This window comes from Carassius auratus, chromosome 44, assembly GCF_003368295.1.
Source record: "Carassius auratus strain Wakin chromosome 44, ASM336829v1, whole genome shotgun sequence".
Taxonomy (NCBI): Eukaryota; Metazoa; Chordata; class Actinopteri; order Cypriniformes; family Cyprinidae; genus Carassius; species Carassius auratus.
This window is the reverse complement of record NC_039286.1, coordinates 12,304,205-12,330,079: the sequence shown is the minus strand read 5'-3', so window position 1 is coordinate 12,330,079 and position 25,875 is coordinate 12,304,205. Positions and strand designations below refer to the sequence as shown.

Here is a 25,875-nt window from a genome sequence, read left to right as displayed (position 1 = left end):
GTTTACAGTCTGTTACAGTGAAACATGTGATATTCACACAAAGCATCATGGGAATAAGTTCAAAACTCTATTCCTAAGGAAAACCTGTAAAATGTAAACAAATATAAAAAAGATAAAGATAAAATTAAAACTACAGAACAGATCTCATGAGCCCTAGAAAATGAATGACTTTGACTACCTCTGAAACCACTGATGTCATTTGGTCCTGGAACAGATTTTAAGTTTTGAAGGGGAAGCAGAGGGAGTTGTGCGTCCCAGAGGAGACAGGTGCATTGTGGGATGGTCCCCCTGCGTCGCTGGTCTAATTACAGCTTATGCACAGTTTGAGGCCTAATACACGATGCACAAACAGACTCTGACTCACAGAATCACCAGACTGTCCCGATCTGACTGCAGATTCAGAGAGTATCTGGATAAAGCCTCACGAGTGTCACGTACATCACAAACTAAAGCTCGTGCATGTGAAGAGACAGCGTGAGAACCAGATCTCAACACATCTGAATCTTCCTTTAGAGTCACTCATGTCACCTGATTGTGTGTGTGTTTCAGAGAATCTGTTAGACCAACTAATTAACACCTGACTCGTCTGCTGAAAGACGAGGAACAGAGAGAGAGAGAGAGAGAGAGGAAGTGCAGAGGAAAGAGGAAAAGGAAAGACAGGAGGCACTTCACATGAATACTGAACTACAATGACTTAAGCTTTAGAGGACTAACCTAATGGTTTTCATTGAGGGAGCTAGTAGAAAAACATACACTAGTATACACGTCATTATAAAACATTAAAATCATAAGAAATTTGCTACATTAATGAAGCATAAACCAAAATAAAATTAAATATAAAGACGTTCTTATTTATTTTTCATCGAGTTGCCAAGACAGCATTTCTCATTTTCATTTAGTTTAACTTGTGGTACAAAAAAAATAAAATAATAAAAATAATCTAATTGAAAATATATAGTAGTATCTCAATGATACTAAAATAACACTGTAAACATCTATCTTTTATCCACTGCATTCATGCTATTTTATATATTATCAAATCATACAAGCATTACCTGGGAATCAAACCATAACCTTGACATTGATGCATGAGAAATATCTGTTTCAAAACACATCAAGTGGTAGAGCATTGCGTTAACAAGCGCAAGGTTGGGGGTTAGGTAAAAATTGATAGCCTGAATGCACTGTAAGTTGCTTTGGATAAAAGCATTTGTTAAATGCATACATGTACAAAATTGTATTTGAAATTGACAACCAACATTTTCTGAATCCCAAGCGCCTCTGACTGTTTAAAAGTAAAAAATAATGTGTTTTCAACGTTGATAATAATCCTAAATGTTTCTTGAGCAGTAAATCAGTATATTTTCATGATTTCTGAAGATCATGTGACTCATTCTCTCTTGAGGAATGATGCTGAAAATACAGCTGCGCATCACAGAATATAAATTAGGTTTTACAATATATTCACACAGAAAACAAATATTTTACATTACAATAATATTTCACATTTTTACTGTATTTTTGATCAAATAAATGCAGCCTTGCTTAGCATAAGAAACTTCTTTCAGAAACACTGGTATGTATCTGTTACATAATAAAAGACGTTCACATGCTCTGAAGGAGAAAACAACTGTTTAGTCACAAACATACTCACTCTGACTGATCAGTGACTCATCAGTGACTCATGTTCAGTACTCAGAACGTGATTTGGTCACGCATGGTTTAAACAGCCCTGAGGATGATGAAGGGATGGGGATGTCTTACCTTTGCCATCTGCGCCTGCACCCCGGTGGTCTTCAGAGATGAAACAGCCTTCTGTGCTGCTGACGGACAGTCAAAGTCCACAAAACCATAACCTACAGACACAGCAGAACACTAATGTGACATCACATGATTAAGATTATCCAGTCCATGTATTTAACCACCCCTTTACACTGGAAAACACAAACATGTGACTGACATGTAAACAGCGACCAATCACTTCACATGGAATTTGATTCTTTGCAACAATTATGCATGTATCGATGTCACAAATCATTTTTATTTTCCTGCTCCTACATCCCCCAAAATATTGACATTTAATGTACTTAAGGATATTTTTCTTAAGGCTGTTCTTAAAATAAAATTATTTTTCTTAAAAATCATTGTACATAGCTATTTAAAATATAACATCCAACTTGTTTTAAATATTTTAAGGTAAGATGTTAAATTAATTTATTGGGTTGTTTCATATTACAGTATAAGCATTACAACATAACACTAGCTATGAATGCATACCAGTATTATTAGCAATGTGCACGATTTCTCTGAAGTTACACCAATATAAACAATGATCGTAATTATTATGAGTGATGTGACTTCTTGTTGATTTTAAAATCTAGGAACAATTTAGACAGGGTGTTTAAAAATAACTAAAAGGGCTTAACAGCCGTCAAACACAGAACCACAGATGTTTTTTATTGATTTGATCAGTGAGTCTTCAACAACAACTGCAATACAATTAGACAATGCCAAAGCCTCTCCTTTTATTCTAAAGAAAAAAAGAAATATCTGATAATGTCTTATTAAAAAAATTCAAGAATTGCACACTTACATTATTACCAGGAATTTCTTAATTTCTTTCTCAAGGCAATACATCCCCAAAAAATATAAAACAACTAAAAGATTTAGACTAATAGATTTCACCATACTTGCCCAAATGGCAAAAATCTTTTGAATTACCTAATTATATATGCAAACAATTGCATACATTTTCAGAACATAAATTCTTGTTTGGTTTTGTTGTCATATTTGAGTTAAAGGTTTTCATAGAGGAGATTTCTCTTTATCACTCCAAAAGTCAGAAAATACAGACAAGAGACAGAAAACAAGATTTTCACAACATTTTTAGGAATAAAATGTTGTATAAATCAGTGTGAATCAAAACAAACCCCTTATTTGAAAGCATCAGAATACAGATTGCAATACAATTTAAAATTTTGATGTAAGAGCAGCTGAAGTGGAGAAACAAGCTCATTTTGAGAAAACGGCCTTTAAAGAAAATGCTATTGAAATCTACAGACATAATTAGATAAAGTGCAAAAATAAAATCATTCAATGATATATGAACAAACCCATAACCTTAATAATATAGAGAGGAATAAAACTGTAAATTTTGGTGTTTGTAAGTGCAGCTGAAGTGGAGAAAAAAAAAAACTTCTTAAAGAAATATTATTAAAATCTACAGACGCAAATAGATAAAGTGCAAAAATAAAATCATGCAATGATATATGAACAAACCCCTTGGTAAAAACCTTCAGAATATAGAGAGTAATAAAACTGTAAATTTTGGTGTTTGTAAGTACTGCTGAAGTGGAGAAAAAACTTCTTAAAGAAATGTACTGTAATTAAAATCCACAGATGCAAATATATAAAAAGTGCAAAAATAAAATCATGCAATGATGTATGAACAAACCCCTCAGTAAAAACCTTCAGAATGTAGAGAGTAATAAAACTGTAAATGTTGGTGTTTGTAAGTATTGCTGAAGTGGAGAAAAAACTTCTTAAAGAAATTTACTGTAATTAAAATCTAACAGACGCAAATAGATAAAGTGCACAAAAAACAAACAAAAAAAATAAACACTTTTTTCCCTATAAGTCTGAAACAGCATGTCATGAAAAGCCAAATTGGCTAAAACCTAAAAAACTGACTAGTGCATGAAAAATAATAGTTTTGCTGAGCCTTGAGCAGATCATGTCTAAATGCAGTCAAACTTTGTTATCCACATTCAGGAAAACCAAGACCCATCAGAATCTATTCCACTGCACTTTTTTAAAGATAGGAATTATAAATTAGACTAACTAAAAGTGTTTTTCATTATCAGATCACCTTTAACCAATCAGTGTTCGAGAAACACCTTTAGGACCCTGAGGAATCATCTTTTATAAACCCTTCATCTCCATGGCATCAACCGTTCGAATTCACTTTCCTCTGCGTTCTCCTCTTTTCCTGACCTCATCCATCAGCACGCGAGCGGAGAGAAAACCTGCAAACCTGATTAATGAGTTATGAGATATTTATGAGCAATCGCCTCTTTCTCACAATCCCTCACTCGTCCTTTATTTTCCATCACACCTTCATTCTCGGGGCTGTATCAACAGATAAGGGTCACACTGGTGTTAATTAAAATCTCATTGCAGATTAAATGAGTACACACACACACACACACACACACATATGCAGTCTTTGGATTAAAGCATGTTAGTGCTGCCTGGTATCCAGAAGAGATTAAGGTTTAATTAGAGAGAAAATAGGTTATAAGACTTTCTTCACAGATCAAACCCTCAAATCCTTCCTCACTGACACACTGGTAAGAAATCATACTGCATGAGTGGAAAGTTTTAAGAGTGAAACAATTTGTAAAAAGAGTTGTAAAAGGGCTAGTTAAAAAAAAAAACAGAAATGGGGAAACATGGGTTAGTTGGAGTTGTGATGCATTTTAATTTCATACATTTTCACAATGTTTTTAGAAAGAAAATACATTTTTAGGCTTTTTATACTTCAAAATATCATGTTTAATTCAGTAAGTTACTTGCCCTTTCTTTATAATAATTGACTAACAATTTCTGAGTGAAAATTAGTTTATTATTAGAAGTTGATTTTATTTTGTGTAGCAATGATTTTTATGGTTTAAGTTAACTATAATGAACCTGATTTACACAGGACGTGTTCAAACAAGAGCACAACATCATAAAAACTCAATTCACGACGCGAGACGCTGAAGAAACAGATAAAACATCTCTTCGATATTGTAACGGACAGATGATCAATTCATAAACATCTACACAAAAGTTAAACCTACAGACGATCATGCATCTGTAACATGTAACAGAATAACGCTATTTAATTACAAAATAAATGTAACTGTAATCAGTTGTTGAAAAAAAAAGTAACTAATTTACAGTTACTTATGAAAATGTTAAAGATTACAAGAATGATTAAATCTGATTATTTACACACACACACGATTGAATTGAGTTATTTTATAAATTGCATTGAATGGTCTAAAATATGAGACATCAATGGCCACGTGCTTATCCCATAACTGTTTTATTTGCAATTTGGTTTATTTATATGCTTTATTTTTTCAAGATTAACTTTTTTTCCCCTAAGCATTGTTAGATTCTAGTGTTTCCTTTCATTTGCAAAGATTCGATTTCAATAGCAATATTACAGCTATTAAACTGTTTCTTTATTGTGATTTTAAATCTGTATTTAATCCCAGAATCATCTCAAAGTAAAAAGAGGTGCTGAAGTCTGATATTGTGGGGGCTGTGTTCAGGGGCGGATCTAGAAAAATATTGATGGGGTGGCGAGAAGGGGGCAGGAATTTTTGAGGGGTGGCTACATTTGGCAGACATATATATACTGGATTTAGTCAAAGTTATCACAGTTTGATGATAAATATATGTGCACACTACAAAAGGACACAGGCTATCATTTACAAACTTAATCTCATGCAATCAATGTCTTGCATTTGAAACAGTTCATATAAGGAATAAGTGAACATACCCCATGAACACCACCACACTCACTAATGCATACAGTATGCATCAACATGTCATTAAGAGCATTATAAAAGGTTCAGTGTTATCAAAATGTCAATTTATTATAAGAAACACAAGATTTTAACAGCCAATGACATTTCCAGCTGGGGAGACTCAACTGATTTTCTACTGTTTAGTGTTAATCATCATCTAACTCAACCAGTCAAGAGCTACATTTAACCTTAGATGTGATATGAATATGGTCCCTGAAGCATAGGTTTTATTAGCTGACAATAATAATAAATACATAAACATTATAGCCACAAATACAAATTTACTTTTAGAAATTGTTTTTGAAAAATATGGTGTTATTGTTTTGGCAAGTTTAAGTTTTTCCTAGTCGCTTTGGTACATTTCTCGAATCAAACTCACAATTTGTAAAACAGTAAGTGCATTTCTCAAAACAATTTGTACAAATAGCAAAACACCATGGATTACCTGCAAAAACCAATCTCTTACTCAAAATCATTAGTTCATCTCTCAAAAATAAATATCTGTGTCAATGAACATGTCAGTGCCATCGAATGACAAGTCCTTGTGTCATAGTTTATGGATAAGACAGTTAAATCGCTTAGTCATGTTGTAAATATAACGGTGTGCTCTGGAAGGATGTTCCGATGTAAACTATGGCAACATTTTGGATGACAGTTACTGTATTGAACAGTATGCCATATGCTTATGTATTCCATATAATCATTTCAAAAGTACACATTTACACATTACTGTATGTGGGGTATTGACTGAAAGAGACTGGATTGAATTCCCAGTTATACTTTTACTAGTGGTCTGGCCAAAAAAAAAACCTTTACAATTTCATTGTGATATAGAGAAGGAAAAAGAAATATGGGCACAAAGATGAAAATAAGTCAATTGTCAGAATGTGTAACTCTTGTGTTGTCCTCTGTCTATACAGTATAAACTTTCTAACTGAAGATTGATGAGATGAACCTTTGAGCTGTTTCAGAGAAATGTTTTATCATTGGTTTATCATCTACATTCTGTTCATTAGTAAATATTCACTTGCACAATTCATGCCAAATTGACAAAAAGTCTAATAATAATAATAATGTGTAAAAAAAAAAAAAAAAAGTGTGCTTGGCAGTTTTTGACAACTAGATTAACCATTTTGCATTTAATGACTTATACGATGAACTAAAGACTAGGGGCCCTATTTTAACTATCTGAAACGCAAGTGTCAAAGCGCGAAGCGCAAGTAAGTTTGTGGGCGGGTCTCGGCGCTGTTGCTATTTTCCCGGCGGGATAAATGGCTCTTGCGCCCAGCGCAAATCTAAAGTGGGTTGGTCTGAAGTAGCTTCATTATTCATAGGTGTGGTTTGGGCGTAACGTGAAATAAACCAATCAGAGCGTCATCCAACATTCCCTTTAAAAGCAGGTGCGCAAGTTCCATTATGGATTGCTATTATTATGGTGTGTTTACCAGGCGCACGCCAGGAGCGGTTCACAGCCGAGGAGACTGATGTTCTTGTAAGAGCAGTGAAAGACGGAGATGTTGTGTTGTGTGGGGATGGGAGAAACCCACCCAAAATACACCACAATGATTTCCGTCATCTCATGTGTTAATATTTTTTTTAGTGTAACAATTTATGATTTGCAAAAATAACTGTTGCATCTGTGTAGATTACATGAGCAAAGTGTTTGCGCGTTGTGCACGCTATACATTATGGTCAAGCATGCGCCCTTAAAATAGCATAATGAACAACGCGCAACGCGCCACTGACTCTAGACAAGGTTTTTTTATGGTCAGTGGCGCAATTGTTTAATGGAACAGCAAAATAGCACCAGGGATTGTTTGCGCCGGAACACGCCTCCTTTTTTGCGCTGAACCACCCAGGGAGCGCAAGTTCATTCACTAGTTTAGCGACGTGCTTCTGCGGAGGGAAAAGCGCGCTTTTCGCGGGTGCAAAATAGGAATGACACATGCCTCGGTGTACAAAGTCAATTGCGCTGGGTGCAAGATAGGGCCCTAGATGTTTTGAGGGGTAAGACTATTGCACAGAAAACTATATAATAAATTTTGAGAAACATGACATTAGCAACTGATAATGTAGGAAACAACAGAGAATTGTACAAAATCATTTGCATGGATGTACCAAAGCATTTGCAACTTGTTCAAAGAAATGAGAAACTGCTTTTTTGATGTGCAAAAGTGACACAATGATGTGAGAATTGAACAGGTAGTTTTGAGAATTTCAATTCTGATCTGAGAAATGTACCAAAGTGACTGAGAAAAACTGTAAATTAAAACATCTATGAAAACTTGTGTGATATGTCTTTCAAAATTATGTTTTAGTATATATTTTTTAAAGTATATTTTACTAAGCAATTTCTTACATAATTTCTTTGAGTTAGACCAAACTTTTATTTTGGTGAGTTGTAACCTGAGTTTGTGTTTTTTTAATAAACTATTATTATTAGCTAATAGGCCTACTTGAAGTATAGCATACTCTACTGTGCAATAGTACTATATTTATGTTTGAGTTACTTCAAGTTATACCGAGATTTTATTTTCACAGGTTTTCGTAAAGACATTGCCGTTTCTGTCAGTCTGTGTATATGATACGAATGAATGATGATAGTTTTATCAAATTAAATGGTGAAATCCTCTCATAGCGCGCTGACGTGCACATGTGTAGCTTACATCATGTGTCAATATAGCAAAGAGCTGAAAACACCTACTATAGGGGTGAAAAAAGAACTTTAATCAAATAAAAAACTAAATTAATAAATTGTATTATTTACAAATCACAATTGTAGCTCTCGACATTTACCTGTGGCTATAACTTTATTATGACTCTAATTTATTTTATAGTCTCAAGCATTCAGAAATCATGCAAAGGGAGATTAAGCAGTTTTACTATGATAAAAACATGGTTTATTTTTGTAAGGGTTGTGATATGCATGTTTTTTGTTGAAGAAATTATAAAGTCTGTGTCAGCTATAGCAAAAAGGTGTCCAAAAATGAAACATTAAGTGAATATGAATGAAATGTTTGGTCAGTCGCCTAAACAAGGATTTGATCGTCCTGTAAGTGTAACAGCATCACATGGCATTTGTAATAACGTACATAAATTGTTTATTTTGTATCATTATTTTTTTTTTATATAATGCATTTTAAGTCATTTCAAAGGCTATTTATGGCGTATGTCTATTTTTTTTTCATAGCAACAACAACAAAAAATATTAAAGTATATTAATGCTTTGTAAATTATTATTTTCTTTTCTCTTCGCTGGATTGGATTCATCCATCAATTATGAACATTCAGCCGCAAACATGAGGTGAGAGCGGGGATGGGAGAATGGAGGAAGTTTTTTTTTTTTTTTTTTTGGAGCAACTGGGATGGTGCCCCCTCTGGGAGTTGGTGCCCCAGATCGAGTCAGTTCGGGAGTTCGTAGCGGGATCGCGAATCATTTGAGTCAGTTTGGGGATCGCGAATCATTAGAATCAGTTCGGGAGGTCGTAGCGGGATCGCGAATCATTTGAGTCAGTTTGGGGATCGCGAATCATTAGAATCAGTTCGGGAGGTCGTAGCGGGATCGCAAATCATTTGAGTCAGTTTGGGGATCGCGAATCATTAGAATCAGTTCGGGAGGTCGTAGCGGGATCGCAAATCATTTGAGTCAGTTATGGGGATCGCAAATCATTTGAGTTGGTTCGGGAGTTCGGAGCGGGTTCGCGAATCATTTGAATCAATTCGAGAGTTCGGAGCGGGATCGCGAATCTTTTGAATCAGTTTGGGAGTTCGTACTGGGTTCGCGAATCATTTGAGTCAGTTCGGGAGTTCAAAGCGGGTTCGCGAATCATTTGATTCAGTTTGGGGATCGCATATCATTTGAATCAGTTCGGGAGTTCGGATCGGGATCGCGAATCATTTGATTCAGTTCGGGAGTTCGGAGCGGGATCACGAATCACGAAAGATTCGCGCTCGTAAATTTTCAAATTGCTACCAACTGGGGTGGCAGCAGGGGTGGCAATGCTTTCTTTTAGGGTGGCATTTGCCACCCTATGCCACCCCGGTAGATCCGCCCCTGGCTGTGTTTTACATTACATTATTGAAATCTTAGTTCAAGTGATGAAGGATTAAAAAAAATGTCTGACACTAATCAGTGTTGACTTTAACTGTAAGGTTAACCCTTTCTGCTTCAAAAGTTTCAAACTTAACTTAACTATTCAGTTACATTACATTAATAAAGTAATAAAAATAGTACACTACTTATTTTCAAAGTTTATTAAGAGGATAGGCACCTTGTATGTAATTCCTAATCATAAGCTTGTTCAGAAATGGTTGTCTCAGACTTGATTATTATAATGTAATGTCTTAATAATTTATATAAATGAACATTCAATTTTTTTTTAGGGGGAGGGAATTATTTAAATACAATATTTCAGAAAAATGTCCATTACTATATTAAAGCGAAAACAACCAGAAAAAAAAACAAATGTTCACTAGTGCAATTACCACATTAGCAATTTAATATTATATAATAAAACCATGAAAACAGGTCTTTACCTTTGCACTGGTTTGTGTTCTTGTCCAGGATGGCCTTAGTAGACACAATTTTCCCATATCTGTGAAGATAGAAATGATTAACAATTAGATCAAAAAAATTAATAAATAAACAGTTTATAAGTTTGATATGTTTGTATATTATATTTGTGTAGCAAAAGTTCTTATTTTAGTATGATTGATTTACTATAATAGTTTGTTAATATTCTGAACTCAAATTTATTTTTATATTTTCTGTTTCCACTTAGTTCAAGTTTTAGTCTTGTTTGTTTTGACATTTTTATTAGTTTTTTTAAACGTGTATATATATATTTTTTCAATATAATAATTGCTCTTTAACACGAATAGTAAAAGTTGTGTAAATATGGTTTGTGTAGTTCAGTCAGAGAGTTAATTTCATGTGTGTAAAAACTGGTGTGTGTGTATAAATAAACTCAGAGTCAGTGCATCTGTCATCTTTTCTCCAGCAGAGATAATTGTTTCCCACAGAACACTATTTACAGAACAGTGTGTGTGTGTGTGTGTGTGTGTGTGTGTGTGTGTGTGTGTGTGTGTGTGTGTGTGTGTGTGTGTGTGTGTGTGTGTGTGTGAGATGAGCTTACATATTTTCACACTGCTCACTAACCTTTTACTATTTTAAAATCAGCATAAAAATCAAAACTGACCTTATTTATTTTCTTAATGCATGTGCATTTATAGTTTTTTTTCTTCATATAATATGCTCATTTGACATCATACAGATCTGCCTTTATTTCATTTCACAATCCAATCAAAAACCAACAGGGTTATTATCCTTAACTAAAAGAGAGATAAAAAATATAATAAAATTTAATTGAAATAAATGCTTAAATGAAAAGTAATATTAGATGAAAGTAACATTAATACTAAGTATTTTTAAAGTACAATTATAAATTAAAGTGAGGTAAAAGTAAAAAGTAACATTAGAAAATAAATAAAACTGAAAAAAAGACAAAAGTACAAAATAATTTCAGTGAAAACTGAAAACAAAAGAAAAGCCAATTCAAAATATTAAATATATTGAATATCATGAAAACACAATATATCACAAATATACCCATCTACATCATGCTATAGAAATAATATTTCCAAATGTTTGAGTTAGTTGTTTGTGAACATGCCTTCAAGCTCCAAACACACAGCTCGTCCTCATGGGGGATTGTGATTGCCATAAGCACATCTCATTACAGACATACTGTTTGTGTCCGCTGGGAAAATGTGTGTGTGTGTGTGTGTGTGTGTGTGTGTGTGTGTGTGTGTGTGTGTGTGTGTGTTCTGTGGGGACAGTGAGACAGTGCGTTTTACAGCATCATCACTCTTGGTCTCATTAAAAGTTGAAAAGTTAACTTTACTTACACAAACATAACATACAGAACTTCCTGTTTCTATGATCTAAAAACACTGAAGCATGACATGAGACCCTATAAAACTGCTGAAGCAGACTGCAGCGTGTTTGTGTGTGAAGTGCTCAGCATTACCGAACACATCCTGCGATTCAATTCAAATCACGTTTGAAATCATCCTCGCTGTCACATTGAAACGGAAGGTCAAGCTGAGCGCACTGCATTGTGGGATACGGTACACAGCGTGCTTTAGTTGAAAACTATGGAGGCCTGTTTCTGTCACCGGAAAAAAAATCTGAGTTACGAGAAAATAATTAGATACTTATGGTTAATGTTAAGTGATTTTCTTCCTTTTTTATTTATTGTGATTGTTTTGTTTTCAGAATTTGAATTGCCATATTGAGGAGTGGAATGCCTTTGAAAGTGTTGGCTTTGTTTCTCTCTTTATTGATTTGTTTATGGCTTTCAGAAACCAAAAACGGTGTGTGTGTGTGTGTGTGTGTGCACTCACGGTTGGCAGAGTTTGATGAGGTCCTGGTCTGTGGTCCCAGGTGGAAGTCCTCGTATGTACAGGTTGGTTTTACTGAGTTGATCCAATCCACTGTGACTACAACTGCTGCTTCCTGGACTGGGCGGGGCCATCGGCTGAGGGGGTGGGGCATATGGCTGATAGACAGAGAGAGGGCGTGGTTAAAACAGGTTCTAAATAAGGTTCTAAAGAATATTAGGTTGTTCCACTTAAAGCAGCGCTGCACAGACCAATCAGTGTTTGACAAAGTAAATAAATAAATATCAATGCTCTAGTTCACATTTAATGCCATTTTATATTCATTTACCTTTTCTGATAATATGAAAATAAATAAATTAATAAATGAAAAAACAAATATTGATGTAAAAAGAAATAAAGATATTATATAGAAATAAAATGTAAATATTACCTTGGCTAACTAAAATGACATACATTTAAGTTTAAGCAATAAAATTCAGAAATGAGTGGAAATAAAAACTTAGACACAAAATAATTAGTATAACTTTGAACAATATACAAAAATTCTTAATGATGCTGAAAAACTAAAATAGAAATTTTGGTTGAGGGCAATATTGTGCATGCTAAACTGTGAAGAGTGTTTCTGGATCTGCACACATACAGACTGAACTAGACTTCTTCTGATTGCTCTCCCACGATCCTTTGCTCTCTCTTGGCTGCCGTCTGTCTATGGGAATGTGAACGTCCCGCCCTTGTGATCAGCTCGGTGTTAAAGGTCACGAGTTTTACACACAGAAAGGATCAAACCGCACACTTTACATGCTGAAACAGATGCAAAATACACACAGAATACACCAGATGCTGCCGAGGGAGGAAAAGAGATGATGAATGACCCTCTGTGAGACGTTAAAGTGGCTCAGTGTGTCAGGAGAGGACAGTAAAGCTGAGACACAGAAGATCAAGCAGTAATGTCCCATAGTCAGACTTCTGATCCGCTGCCCAAGCTGATACTGACCAATTAGACAGGAAGAGACCGTCTGATTACATGCAAATAATATAACAGTGCAAACATGGGAAGTGCATCATTTATTTCTGCATCATTTAAAACCATTGAAATTAGGGGGAAAGTCATTACGAAATAAATGTTTTTCTCCAATGCATGTTGGCCACAACTATATTCCTATTCAGCTTTTTTCTGTGATCATGCTGTTTTGGGATAAGGGGAAAAAGTCGGGCTCGGGCCAGTAATTCTGCTAAACTGTCGGACACAGGCCTAAATTTGAACCTCTGCAGGGCTCTACCTCAACTGTCCTTAAAGAGAGATTTAGCGCACATTATCTACAAGCTACAGCTGATCACACACAGTGAATGCATAGAGAGCGAGCAGGACGACCCTCATTCAGCATCATCAACGACTCAGAGTCTGGAGAGGACTTGGACTGAATCTCCAAATGTTGACATTCATTTGAGTCCTGAGCACATCTCATCACACACACACACACACACACACACACACTGTAATAGCATTTAAAAGCACACACACAGGAGATTGGATTGGTTTCTCTAAATCTTCACTCGGGAGGTCTGGGTCACTCCTCAATCTGTGCAGGTCAAGGCAACAGCAGCAAACACACACACACACACACACACACACACACGCGCGCGCACACACACACACACACTCTATATCATTAACTACTCATTTCTTGTTTCTAATGTCTGATCTGGTGAAATGTTTATGCAGTGTCTTTAATTTAATCAAAAATAAAGTACAATTTGTAAAATTGTGAAATATTAAAATGTAAAACAGATGTTTTCTGTGTGAATCTCTGTTAAAAATATAATTTATTCCTGTGATGCTCCGCTGTATCTTCAGCATCATTCCTCCAGTCTTCAGTGTCACACGATCTTCAGAAATCAGAATAATATGATCATTTACTGCTCAAAAAACATTGATTATTATAAATATTGAGCTGCCCAGAATTTGTGGAAACTGTGATACATTTTATTTTTCAGGATTCACAGTTGAATAGAAAGTTCAAAAGAACAGCATTTATTTTAAATTTAAATATTTTGTAACATTATAAATATCTTTACGGTCACTTTTGATCAATTTAATGCATCCCTGATTAATAAATAAAAAATTAATAAAAATAGATAAATAAAAAAACTTACTGACCCCAAACACTTGATTGTTAATGTATATATTTTAATCATTAATATTTTAATTCATGTTCTCTGCTGTTTTCACATCAAACCTGTTTTTCACAAACTGATAATGTCTTCAAAATTAAGTAAACAAATAAATAAATAATAATAATACGTTAACGCTGCTGTGAGGGTTTTTCTAATGCATCTGTTGAGAGAATGACTGTAAATGTGACATTTCTCTCTCATATGATGACTGTAATAAATCTCTTTTGGAAATTCCTGGAAATGTTGTTGTGGATTTTTTCTTTCACTACTGTAGAAAATTAAATGGGAAAATCATATCTGAGAAACGTGGAAAGGGCCCACTACATGTTTTCATGATGACGAGGTCTTTGTTAAATCTGCACAGATGTGAATGTGAACATCTGCTAGCGCTCCTGCTGTTATCATGGAAATCAGAACACAGCTGTGTGTGTGTGTGTGTGTGTGTGTGTGTGTTTCATCCACAGCTCTCAGATGAACCTATTCTTATATAAAACCACACAAACTAGACAAGCTCTTACTGGAACTCTACAAATGTACAGCCAAGACACACAAGAGTAAACTGAGATCATTAAACACGGCCAAACATGAGCTCAGCGACCCCAACACACACACACACACACACACACACACACACACACACACTAATATGTGTTTTTTCATGAATGATTGTGGGGTTTCTCTTGAGTAGAAATTAAGATAAAATAAAATACCAAAATTTTACAAATTTAAATTTAAATTTACAAATTTACAAAAAAAAAAAAAACTGTTTTAAAAATTTAATATTGAAATATTTAATTGAAATAAATCTAAAAGAAAATATAAAATATTGGAAAACTGAACCCAAATGGAAATTAGAAATGTGGTAACATTTTTAATATGCATTTAGTTAAAGTTTTTGTCTAATATTTACATTATTATAAATAATAATATTATATATGTATATATTTTATTATATATATATATTATATATATATATATATATATATATATATATATATATATATATATATATATATATATATAAATAATATAAATTAACATAATCTTTCTGGAAACTAACTTAAGTTGAAGTTGAAGTACTAAAAAGAATAAATAAAATAAATTAATAATAATAAACAAACTGAAAAATAATAACTATGAATATAAAAAAAAGAACAAAAGCAAAAACAAACTAAAAATGAGAAGTGAAAATATAAAAATAAAACCCAATTCAAAATATTAATAATACATTTCTAAATATATAAAATATAATAATAATAACAATAACAAGTAAACAATACTAAGATAACCCTGGATCTCATCCGTTCTCTCTCAATAAGGGATGTGAAACTATTTTTAGTGGTTTGTTTTTGTCCGGTTTGTCTGGATGGTGACTGTAACTTCCTGAAGAATGAGACTCAATCTGATTGGCTGAGGATGAAGCTCGCTCTGCTAAACACGTGTCCCTCATTAGCATATGCATATATAATGACTTCATAACTGATCTTTTACTACGCCGTTTTATTACAGGAATATTCTGTGCCTGATCCCAAACTAGTTAACACATGAAGACTAAGTAAATGAAGTACACAGTAAATTAATGCTTATTTAATAGCACTTTTTAATCTCATTCCTGTGATTTAATGTTGGGGGGCAGTAAGAATTTTTCCAGTTATTTTTATACAACAAGGATGCATTAAACTGATCAAAAGTGACAGTGAAGATATAAAAATATCACCAACCCTACACGTCTGAACAGTAGTGTATATAACTAGGTTTATATTGAAATAAGTCAATGTAAGGCACCATAACAGATTAAGTAATGTGTGTGTTGTGTGTGTGTGTGTGTTTGGTCTCAGAGGGGAATCATGGGAAATCTAACTTTCGCAGAGCTGCGGTCCTCTATTGATCAGATACTAAAGGTCAGAGGTCAGTGTCACAGTTTGTGTGTTCGACTGAATGCTCAGAGACGCTGGGTGAATTCATAACAATCTTAAACACAAACAGAATAAAGAAGAAGAATCTGCACATGATACCAGGGTATTACCTTACTATATTAATATGCCAGTCATAGTTTAGCATGACCATGATATTTTACCCTTGTTCAGTTGACAATCGTCATCTCGTAACATCTGCTGTGTGTTTACAGGCCGTGTTTAACAGCACACAGATGTGCAGGATTTCATATGTGCTTCATTAAAACCTCTTCAGGAACATGAGCAAACACACACACACACAGTGATATCCAGAGCATGAAGATGCATTGTAAGTATGTTGTGTGAGTCTACTGAACCATAATTTGGGGACAAATGCATACCCTAAAATTAGATCGTCCATTAAAAACGTCCATTTAGGGACGTCCTCATTTAAAAAAAAAAATATATATATATTGTGACATGCGTCCCGAGCGCTCGTCAGCGTCGCCCTGGCAACACACGGGAATCACCGGCACGAGCTCATCACGGGCTGAGCGGCCGCACCTGCAGCTCATCAAGCGGAGCCTTCTTAAGCAGAGGAAGAAGACAGAGTGGTGAGGAATGTCTCCCAACAAGGACGCTAACCCTTTCCTCCTCTGTTACAGAGAGCAGCGTGTGACCGTCAGCCCCACTAAGGAGAGCACAGCACGGGATCCACCACTCAGGACACAGCGAGCACGAAGGACTTGAAGCGCCACAGGAGAGCACCGCCTTCACCAAGAGCACTATTTTACTAAATAAATCCACCCTTCGGGGACTTTCTCTGTCCATCGGTTGTCGTGTAGTTCCTCACCCCGCCACACTGGTGGAGAATGCGGGCAAGAGTGTGAGGTGGACACCGACAACCGACCCCTGAGGAGACCGTTAAAGCCACCCGTTTGTTATTTTTTTTTCTGTTTCCTTTTTGTTCCCCCTGTCATTTGTTCTGCTCTGTTTTCACAGGCGGCCGCTCCTCCCCCGGCATGGAAGAACTGCTAAAGCACCTCACCGAGGTGAGCATCCGCCAGCAACAAATAGTGGAGCACATGGCCTCACGTCAAGGAGACGCCGAACGTGAGCTCGCCGCCCTCCGCTCCGCCGCCCACCGCACGCCACTGCCTGACCCCCGTGTCCAAGCCGTTCAGCTGATGCCAAGAATGACGTCACATGACGACGTGGAGATGTATCTTCGGATGTTTGAGGCCACCGCAGTCCGGGAGGCGTGGCCAGAGGACGAGTGGGCCCGTCTCCTCGCGCCGCTGCTGACCGGGGAAGCGCAGCGGGCGTATTTCACCATGACGGCCGAGAGAAGCCGGAACTATGGAGAGGTGAAAAAGGAGATCCTGGGCCGAGTAGGCCTTTCCCCAATCTGTGCGGCGCAGCAGTTCCATGACTGGGAATATCGAGCTCGACAGCCCGCTCGCGCCCAGGCGGCCGAACTATCCCGGTTGGCCCAACATTGGCTGTTGGCCGGGGGTCCCTCCGTACACCAGGTAGCTGAGCGTGTGGTGATCGACCGACTCCTCCGCGCCCTTCCCCGCGCGTTGAGGCAGGCGGCTGGCATGAGGAACCCCACCGATCTTGACGGGCTCGTGGAGGCCATTGAGCTGGCGGAGGCCGCCCAACACCGGGAGATAGGGGAGCGAGCGCCGCCTTTTCCCCGAAGGGTGGTCCAGAGGGCACCCAGCGACCCGTGAGCAGGCCTGCGGTTCCCGGCCCCCAGGACGAGCCAATGCCCACCGAGCCGCCGCGTTCCCCCGGACGGACATGGCTAGCAGGCTGTTCAGTCCACGGTCCCGCGCCGAAGGCACCACGGGCCAAGGTGCGCATCAACGGCCGGCCATTCGTCGCCGTCCTCGACTCGGGCAGCGGGGTAAGCCTGATACAACCGACTGTCCTTCCACCCTGAGCAGGTTCCAGGGCCCGGCTGGCGATAACGTGCGTGCACGGAGATACCAGGCATGTGCCGGCCCGGAGAGTGACCATCACCGCGACACCTGGTTCCTGGCCCGTCGAAGTGGGAATCTTAAGGAACCTACCGGTACCCGTTCTCCTCGGCCGGGATTGGCCGGGGTTCGATCAGCTCCTCACCTCCAACACACAGCCTGCTAGCCCGGCCGGGAACCGCCGACGCCGGAATCCAGCAAGGCGCCCTCGACGAGGCCCCGCGCTGCTGACGTCGGACAGCCCTCGAGGAGGTGAGTCCCCCTCCCAAAACTCTAACCTGTTCTTCGATGTCTTCCAGCAGATAGCGGGAGGGGGGACGCTCGCCAAAGAGCAGCGTGGGGACGAGCGCCTCAAGCATTGCTGGTCTCAAGTGCGGGTGGCGGAAGGAGAGGATCTACAACCAGCTCCCCACCCCACACCCCACTTCGTCATCCAAAACGGCCTGCTCTATTATGTCGGCCAGCGGAGGGGGGAGGAAAAGACGCTGTTGGTGGTACCGCGGAGCAAAGTCCCGGCGGTCTTGGAACTCGCCCACGCCCACCCGATGGCTGGCCACCTCGGCGCCCAAAACACTGTGCAACGGATCCGGGAACGCTTCCACTGGCCAGGACTCGAGGCGGATGTCAAGCGGTACTGCCAAGCGTGCCCGACGTGCCAACGGACCTCGCCACATACTCCTCCCCCTAGCCTGCCGATCATTGAGGTGCCCTTCGAGCGCATCGGGATGGACCTGGTGGGGCCGCTGCCGAAGTCCGCCCGGGGGCATGAACATATCCTGGTTATCGTGGATTATGCCACCCGCTACCCAGAGGCCATTCCCCTCTGCAAGGCCACCGCCAAAAACATCGCCCAGGAGCTCTTCCTACTGAGTAGTCGGGTTGGCCTACCAGCGGAAATCCTGACCGACCAGGGCACCCCTTTCATGTCCCGGATCATGGCTGACCTCTGCAAACTCCTCAAAGTCCGACAGATCCGGACCAGCGTATACCATCCGCAAACCGATGGGCTCGTGGAACGCTTTAACCAGACCCTCAAACAGATGCTGCGGCGTGTCGTGGCCGAGGACCGACGCGACTGGGACCAGATGATCCCGTATGTACTGTTCGGGGTCCGGGAGGTACCCCAGGCGTCCACCGGCTTCACGCCCTTCGAGCTCCTCTTCGGCCGCCAGCCCCGAGGGCTCCTAGATGTCGCCCGGGAAGCCTGGGAACAACAGCCTGTGGTATGTCGGACCACCGTCGAGCACGTCAAGGCCATGAGAGAGCGGATCGACAGGGTCATGCCATTGGTCCGGGAGCATCTGACCAAGGCCCAGCAAGACCAGCAGCGCCTCTTCAATCGGGCTGCCCAACCCCGGGAGTTCCAGCCGGGAGATCACGTCATGGTACTGGTCCCCACCTCAGCCTGTAAGTTCCTGGCCCGCTGGCAGGGCCCATATACGGTCACCGAACGGGTGGGACCTGTCACCTACAAAGTGCGCCAACCCGGTCGCCGAAGGGAAGAACAGCTCTATCATATAAACCTGTTGAAGCGCTGGGTGGGGACCGGACCCCAGCTCTCGGCCCTCGCCGCCACCTCTCCCGTGGTTGTGGACATGGATCCCCATCTCTCCGCAGCCCAGAAGACGCAACTGCAGCACCTGGTCGGTCAGTTCTCGGATGTGTTCTCCCCTCTGCCAGGGCGGACGACCGTCATCCAGCACGAAGTCCGAACACCACCAGGAGTCATCGTCCGGCAGCGGCCCTATCGTGTCCCGGAGGCTCGGCAACACGCAATCGAGACAGAGGTGCAGGAGATGTTGAAGTTGGGGGTAATTGAGCCCTCGCGGAGTCCATGGTCCAGCCCCATCGTCATGGTCCCGAAGCCCGACGGCACCCTAAGGTTTTGCAACGACTTCCGCCGCCTAAATGAGGTCTCTGAATTCGATGGCTACCCCATGCCCCGCGTCGATGAGCTCCTGGATCGACTAGGAAGGGCCCGGTTCATCTCGACTCTCGACCTCACCAAAGGGTATTGGCAAGTCCCCCTGTCTAAGGATGCCAAGCCTAAGACAGCCTTCTCGACCCCCAGTGGCCACTGGCAGTACCGGGTCCTTCCCTTCGGCCTGCACAGGGCCCCCGCCACATTCCAGAGGCTCATGGATGTCCTGCTGAGGCCCCATATGGCCTACGCCGCGGCCTACATCGACGACGTGGTCATCCATTCAGAGACCTGGGGGGAACATTTAGAGCGGCTCCGGAGGGTGCTGCTGGACCTCCGCCGGGCGGGGCTCACCGCCAACCCCCGGAAATGTCACCTGGCTCTCTCCGAAGCCAAGTACCTGGGCTTCTGCGTGGGACGTGGCCTCATCCGCCCCCAGGAAAAGAAGGTGACAGCTGTCCAGGTACGAGCCTTTTTGGGGTTGGCAGGATACTACCGTTGTTTTATCCCTAACTTCTCCTCCTTAGCCTCTCCCCTGACAGATCTGACCAGGAAGGGGCAACCGGAGAAGATAGCCTGGAGTCTAGAAGCGGAAGAGGCGTTCCAGCAGGTGAAGTCAGCCCTCACCACGGAGCCAGTCCTGCGAGCCCCCGACTTCAACTGCCCCTTCCTGGTGCAAACCGACGCCTCGGACACCGGGTTGGGAGCCGTTCTCTCCCAGGTCCAGGACGGCGAGGAACACCCGGTGATCTTTATTAGCCGGAAGCTGACCCCGACCGAACAACAGTATGCCGCCGTGGAGAAGGAAGCACTGGCCGTCAAGTGGGCAGTCCTGGAGCTCCGCTATTACCTCCTCGGACGCCGGTTCACCCTGCTGACAGATCATGCGCCACTGCAGTGGATGGCCCGCGCAAAGGACACCAACCCCAGGGTAACCCGCTGGTTCCTTGCGCTCCAGGATTTCCACTTCACCATACAACATCGGGCGGGGACGGCCAACGCCAACGCGGACGGTCTCTCCAGGATAGGGGCAGCTTTCGCAGGTCTGTCAGGCTCCACTCCCCACCCTCCCCATATCTCCCCATTGTACCGCAGGCGCAGGTCGACGCTTAGGGGGGGGGGGGGAGTGTGACATGCGTCCCGAGCGCTCGTCAGCGTCGCCCTGGCAACACACGGGAATCACCGGCACGAGGTCATCACGGGCTGAGCGGCCGCACCTGCAGCTCATCAAGCGGAGCCTTCTTAAGCAGAGGAAGAAGACAGAGTGGTGAGGAATGTCTCCCAACAAGGACGCTAACCCTTTCCTCCTCTGTTACAGAGAGCAGCGTGTGACCGTCAGCCCCACTAAGGAGAGCACAGCACGGGATCCACCACTCAGGACACAGCGAGCACGAGGGACTTGAAGCGCCACAGGAGAGCACCGCCTTCACCAAGAGCACTATTTTACTAAATAAATCCACCCTTCGGGGACTTTCTCTGTCCATCGGTTGTCGTGTAGTTCCTCACCCCGCCACAATATATATATATATATATATATTAACTGCAAATAATTTAATATATTTTAGAAAACCTTTTTGGGGACATCTTCAAATGTAAATATAGTTCAAAAATAAAGTAAATAAATATTTATTAATGTATTAAAATATTTACAAAAATCTTGTGGGGATGCCCTAATTTGTAAAAACAGCAAAAAATTAAAATGAAAAAAAAAAAATAATAATAATAATAATAAATATATATATATATATATACATATATATATAAAATTTTCTGTATGTCTTGTAAAAAGAGTATAAAAGGAAGATATATATTTACAAATTCATATATTTTATAGAACCTTTTCTGGACATCTTTATAAAACAACATGAAAAAGACTAAATAGTCAAAGATAAATTGATATTTATAAAAACCTTTTGAGACTATCCTCATTTACAAAAATAATATAAAAACAGATTTACAGTAAATACATTTTTTTTAAAATTGAAAAAAAAAATGCTAAAAGTTGTGTTATTGTTAGGTTCTAGTGTTTGTAACTAGCGGTGTATAAAAGCAGCGCTCTTTCCACATTTATAGCCCTAACTGATCATGTATGTGATGCTCTTCTGATCCTGACACTGTGAGGTGTGTGTGTGTGTGTGTGTGTGTGTGTGTGTGTGTGTGTGAGAGAACATATGCCAGCAGCACAGATGTAGAAGATGGTAAATCATACTGATTCTCTCTTTCTCTCTCTCTCTCTCTCTCTAAAAATAAAATAAACTGAAATGCCTCATTGAAGTCAATTTATGTTTCTTTGCATTTAATTGAATAAGGGAACTATTGTTTTTGAAGCTGGTTTATTGACACGTCATTGAACTGAATCCACAAACTAAACTAAACAGAGTTGAATAATGACACTGTCTTCTGTAGAGCTGCTTTACAGCTGAAACAATTCATTTCAGAATTGAATTTCTAAACGTTGACACGGTTATTGAAGTAAAGTGAATACACATAACTAAATTAAGTTGAATAATGGCACTACCGCCTTCTATAAAGGTGCTTTATTGGAAATTAAATTAATTTCAATTTTTTTTACCAAATGACACTTTTCGTCTCTTTCTATAGAAATACTATAAATACTAAACTAAAGAAATACTATAAATGTGACTTGAGAGCGGTCATCTCATCCTAATGGTGCCGAGTGAGTTAATGCATCACTGTCAGAGAGAGACGGAGCTGAAGACCGAACAAAGAGAGTGGAGCGTCTCTGTACCTTGCTGTGAGCGCAGGGTGGAAAGTAGCAGGTGTAGTGTGGGAACATCTGGAGCTGCTCCAGCGCTTTTCCCATCCAGCTGCAGTCAGGAGTCCGGATGAGGGTCTCCTTCTCCACTGAGATACTCCAACACGATAATCCAGCACAGATGCAGAGCGGAGCGAGAGAGCATGTGCTCCGTCTGTTAGAGGAGGAGAGAAGAGGAGCGTCTGTGGTCCAGTAACAGCATCTCACAGGAGAGAGAGAGAGAGAGAGAGAGAGAGAGAGAGAGAGAGAGAGACAGAGAGAGCAGGGTTTGGTCCCTCTACTGGTGATAAATGAACCAACAGGACAGAAGCGTCAATTAAACTGGTTCTGTCTCAAAATCAAACTAGTATTTTAGGGTTACACTTTTGCATGCATGTGTTTAGCAGACACTGGCTACATTTATACATGCAACCTTTAACCTTAATGTAAACCGACTGGGATTTCTATCAAGCCATTAAATTGTTTTCGTTAACTGACACAACTGGAATAAGGTAAAATAGAATAACACAGAAACCTAACAAAAAAATGTAAATGCTGCATTTGCAACTATTTTTTTAATATACTAAAATTAAATTAGAAAAAAAAAACGAATAAACGTGACGTAATTGAACTGAAGTCAAAAATTAGAAACGTTGCGATAGCCAAAAAAAAAAAAAACTAAAATGTATAAATTAAAACCGAAATGAAGTTAAAACTACTACAAATTATTAAAAAAAAACAATGTTGTTGAACCTCAATCAAATTATAAAATTATAATAATAAAAAAAAACGTAATAAATATAAAGCTAAATTGTCAGGTACGAAATCGCTGTATCGAATTACGAAGAGAAAGGTTTATTAGAATTCAAGAGAACAAGACAAGGCCAGATGGGAAGTAGAAAGTTTCTGGTCGACAGCGCAGGAAGTGCAGTGGGCGGAATCTCCTCGAAGACCGGAAACGATATAGAAATATGGCGGGAAGCAGTCCAAGGCACTATTACTGGCGGCAGAGATGGCCAAACAAAACAGGAACTGGAACGGGCCGTGAACTATACGGAGCAAGACTAACAGAGAACCAGTAATAACGACCTGACAGTGAACATGACAAACACAGGACTATCTGTAGGACTCATAAACAAGACGCACCTGCGCTGAATCTGATCTGATTACTCGTCAGCACACCTGAGACTGATACACAAACCCGCGAACCGTGACATAAATAGAAATTAAATACTGAAACTAATAAAAGTGACAGAAGCACATACAATTACTGGAACTTACACTTAAATTAAAGTGAAAGATGAAAATGTATAAAATCAAATCAAAACTGAAACGGAAATAAATATAATGCAAAACAGAAAACAATAAAAGCTAAAAATAAATAAACAAAAATGAAAACTGAAAATACAATATAAAAAGGCTAATTAATTTTTTTTTTTAAATACTAAACAAAACTCGAATTGGATTAATTTGGACCGACAGAAATCAGTGCATGAAGACTTTTCCAGTCTTCAAAGAGCCTTTAAATGAGCCATGCTTGTTTTCTTAAAGCTACTGTACATGTTGATGTTATTTATTGTGCTAAATAGTGAATTAGCTGATTGAAATATAAGTCTGGAGGGAATTAACTGCTTAAATTAGACTGGAAAAGTTTACACACATTATGGATCCACAAGTGCCAGTAAAGAAGCCTTATTTTATTAACTTCATTTATTTATTCCTTCTTCTTGTGTTGACAACTATCAGATATTTTAAATAAAATATTATCTTAATTTCTAAAGCTTTAAACATCAAAAATATGAATTCCCCAGTTAATTATATTCTCAATTTTACTGTTGATGTCCTTCACAAAGTTCGATTATCCAAACAAACATTTTTCTTTCAATTCAAAGAAGGCACACTTAAGGTGAATACAAAACAAGATCTCATCTAATATTTAGTTACAGTCTCCTGAGCTGGACGATCAAATGAAGGTTACGCATCTATTCACTGCATTTATCAGACACAAACAGTACTGTATTCAGGCCAAATGCTGTATCCTTTTGGAGAACAGTGAGACAAAAGCACAAGCATGTGGAGCTGTGACACACACACACACACACACACACACACACACACACACACACACACACACACACACACACACATAGCTCTTGTTTTGAAGATCCAGTCAGATATGATAGTGAAAAAGAGAGGAGACCTGATGGAAATAGAGCAGAACGGATTCATCACTCCTCCTCTGTGTCTCTATTCGCTGCAGTTTAACACAACTGAGTGTGTGTGTGTGTGTGTGTGTGTGTGTTTCCCATGAGATGTTACCAACAAATCAGGTGTGTTTAATTTGTGGTTTAAACACGGCCTGAGCTCCATTTACTCCCAGTCATTTGTGCATAAACGTGGACAAACAGAAACACAAACACATGCAGAGAATTTGCATCTTTTACTGTGTACAGCACAGGGTTTTTATACTTCATAAAAAAATTAAGTTAAAATTTTTTTTTTTTAAATGCATGTAAAATATAATTAGAATTAAAACAAATATTTAAAAAATATACATCAACTGAAATTTAAAAACTCATTTTATTTCATCTAGTTGCTGAGTAACATTTCTCATTTTCATTTTTCAGTTTCATTATAAGTAAATAAATAAAATGAAATAAAATAAAACTACATAAAACTAATAATACAAAAATATATAAAATGATATCGACATTTAAAAAAAATATTAAATTGATTAAAATGACAGAAAAACTAAAATTAAAGTAAAACAGTAAATATAAAAATAAGATAAATTTCAAAAACTAACAAAAACAATAAATCAATGAAACACTGGTGGTGAAGTTTGGTGAACTCTGATCTCTGAATTCATAAAGTATCGTAGAGATGTGTCTCTGTACAAAGACTGAAAATATCTACTGTACATGATTGAGCGGGACACGGTCTAGAATATCCTAATGCAGGAGGGACTTCAAATATAAAGGACCACAAATTAAATTTGATTTAGGGCCGTGGTCTGAAAGTTAAATTGCATTATGTATTTAAAAATATTTTATATTAAGATGCACATTTAAAAAAAACTATTTCATTTGTATTCTCATATATATCAATGCAAAAAAAGCTAAACAAAATCAAATTAAGCTTCAGTGGCATGTTGTCATTGTTC

The 25,875-nt window shown here is 39.2% G+C and overlaps 1 protein-coding gene across 3 annotated transcripts in view; it reads right to left on the bottom strand.

Moving 5' to 3' along the window:
- The window catches only part of LOC113062544 (RNA-binding motif, single-stranded-interacting protein 3-like), a 36,472-nt gene extending 13,169 nt beyond the window's left edge, over positions 1–23,303 (bottom strand). Inside the window, exons 1-4 of one of the 3 annotated variants that reach the window (XM_026232453.1) lie at positions 22,707–23,303; positions 11,985–12,139; positions 10,116–10,174; positions 1,765–1,856 (exon numbers count right to left, since the gene is read on the bottom strand). In XM_026232453.1, the coding sequence (XP_026088238.1) occupies positions 1,765–1,856; positions 10,116–10,174; positions 11,985–12,139; positions 22,707–22,781 (381 nt within the window). In that variant the 5' untranslated portion in view covers positions 22,782–23,303. The remainder of the gene's footprint in view (positions 1–1,764; positions 1,857–10,115; positions 10,175–11,984; positions 12,140–22,706) is intronic. The other 2 variants (XM_026232452.1, XM_026232454.1) reach the window with 2 other exon arrangements.
- Positions 23,304–25,875: the final 2,572 nt, after the last annotated feature.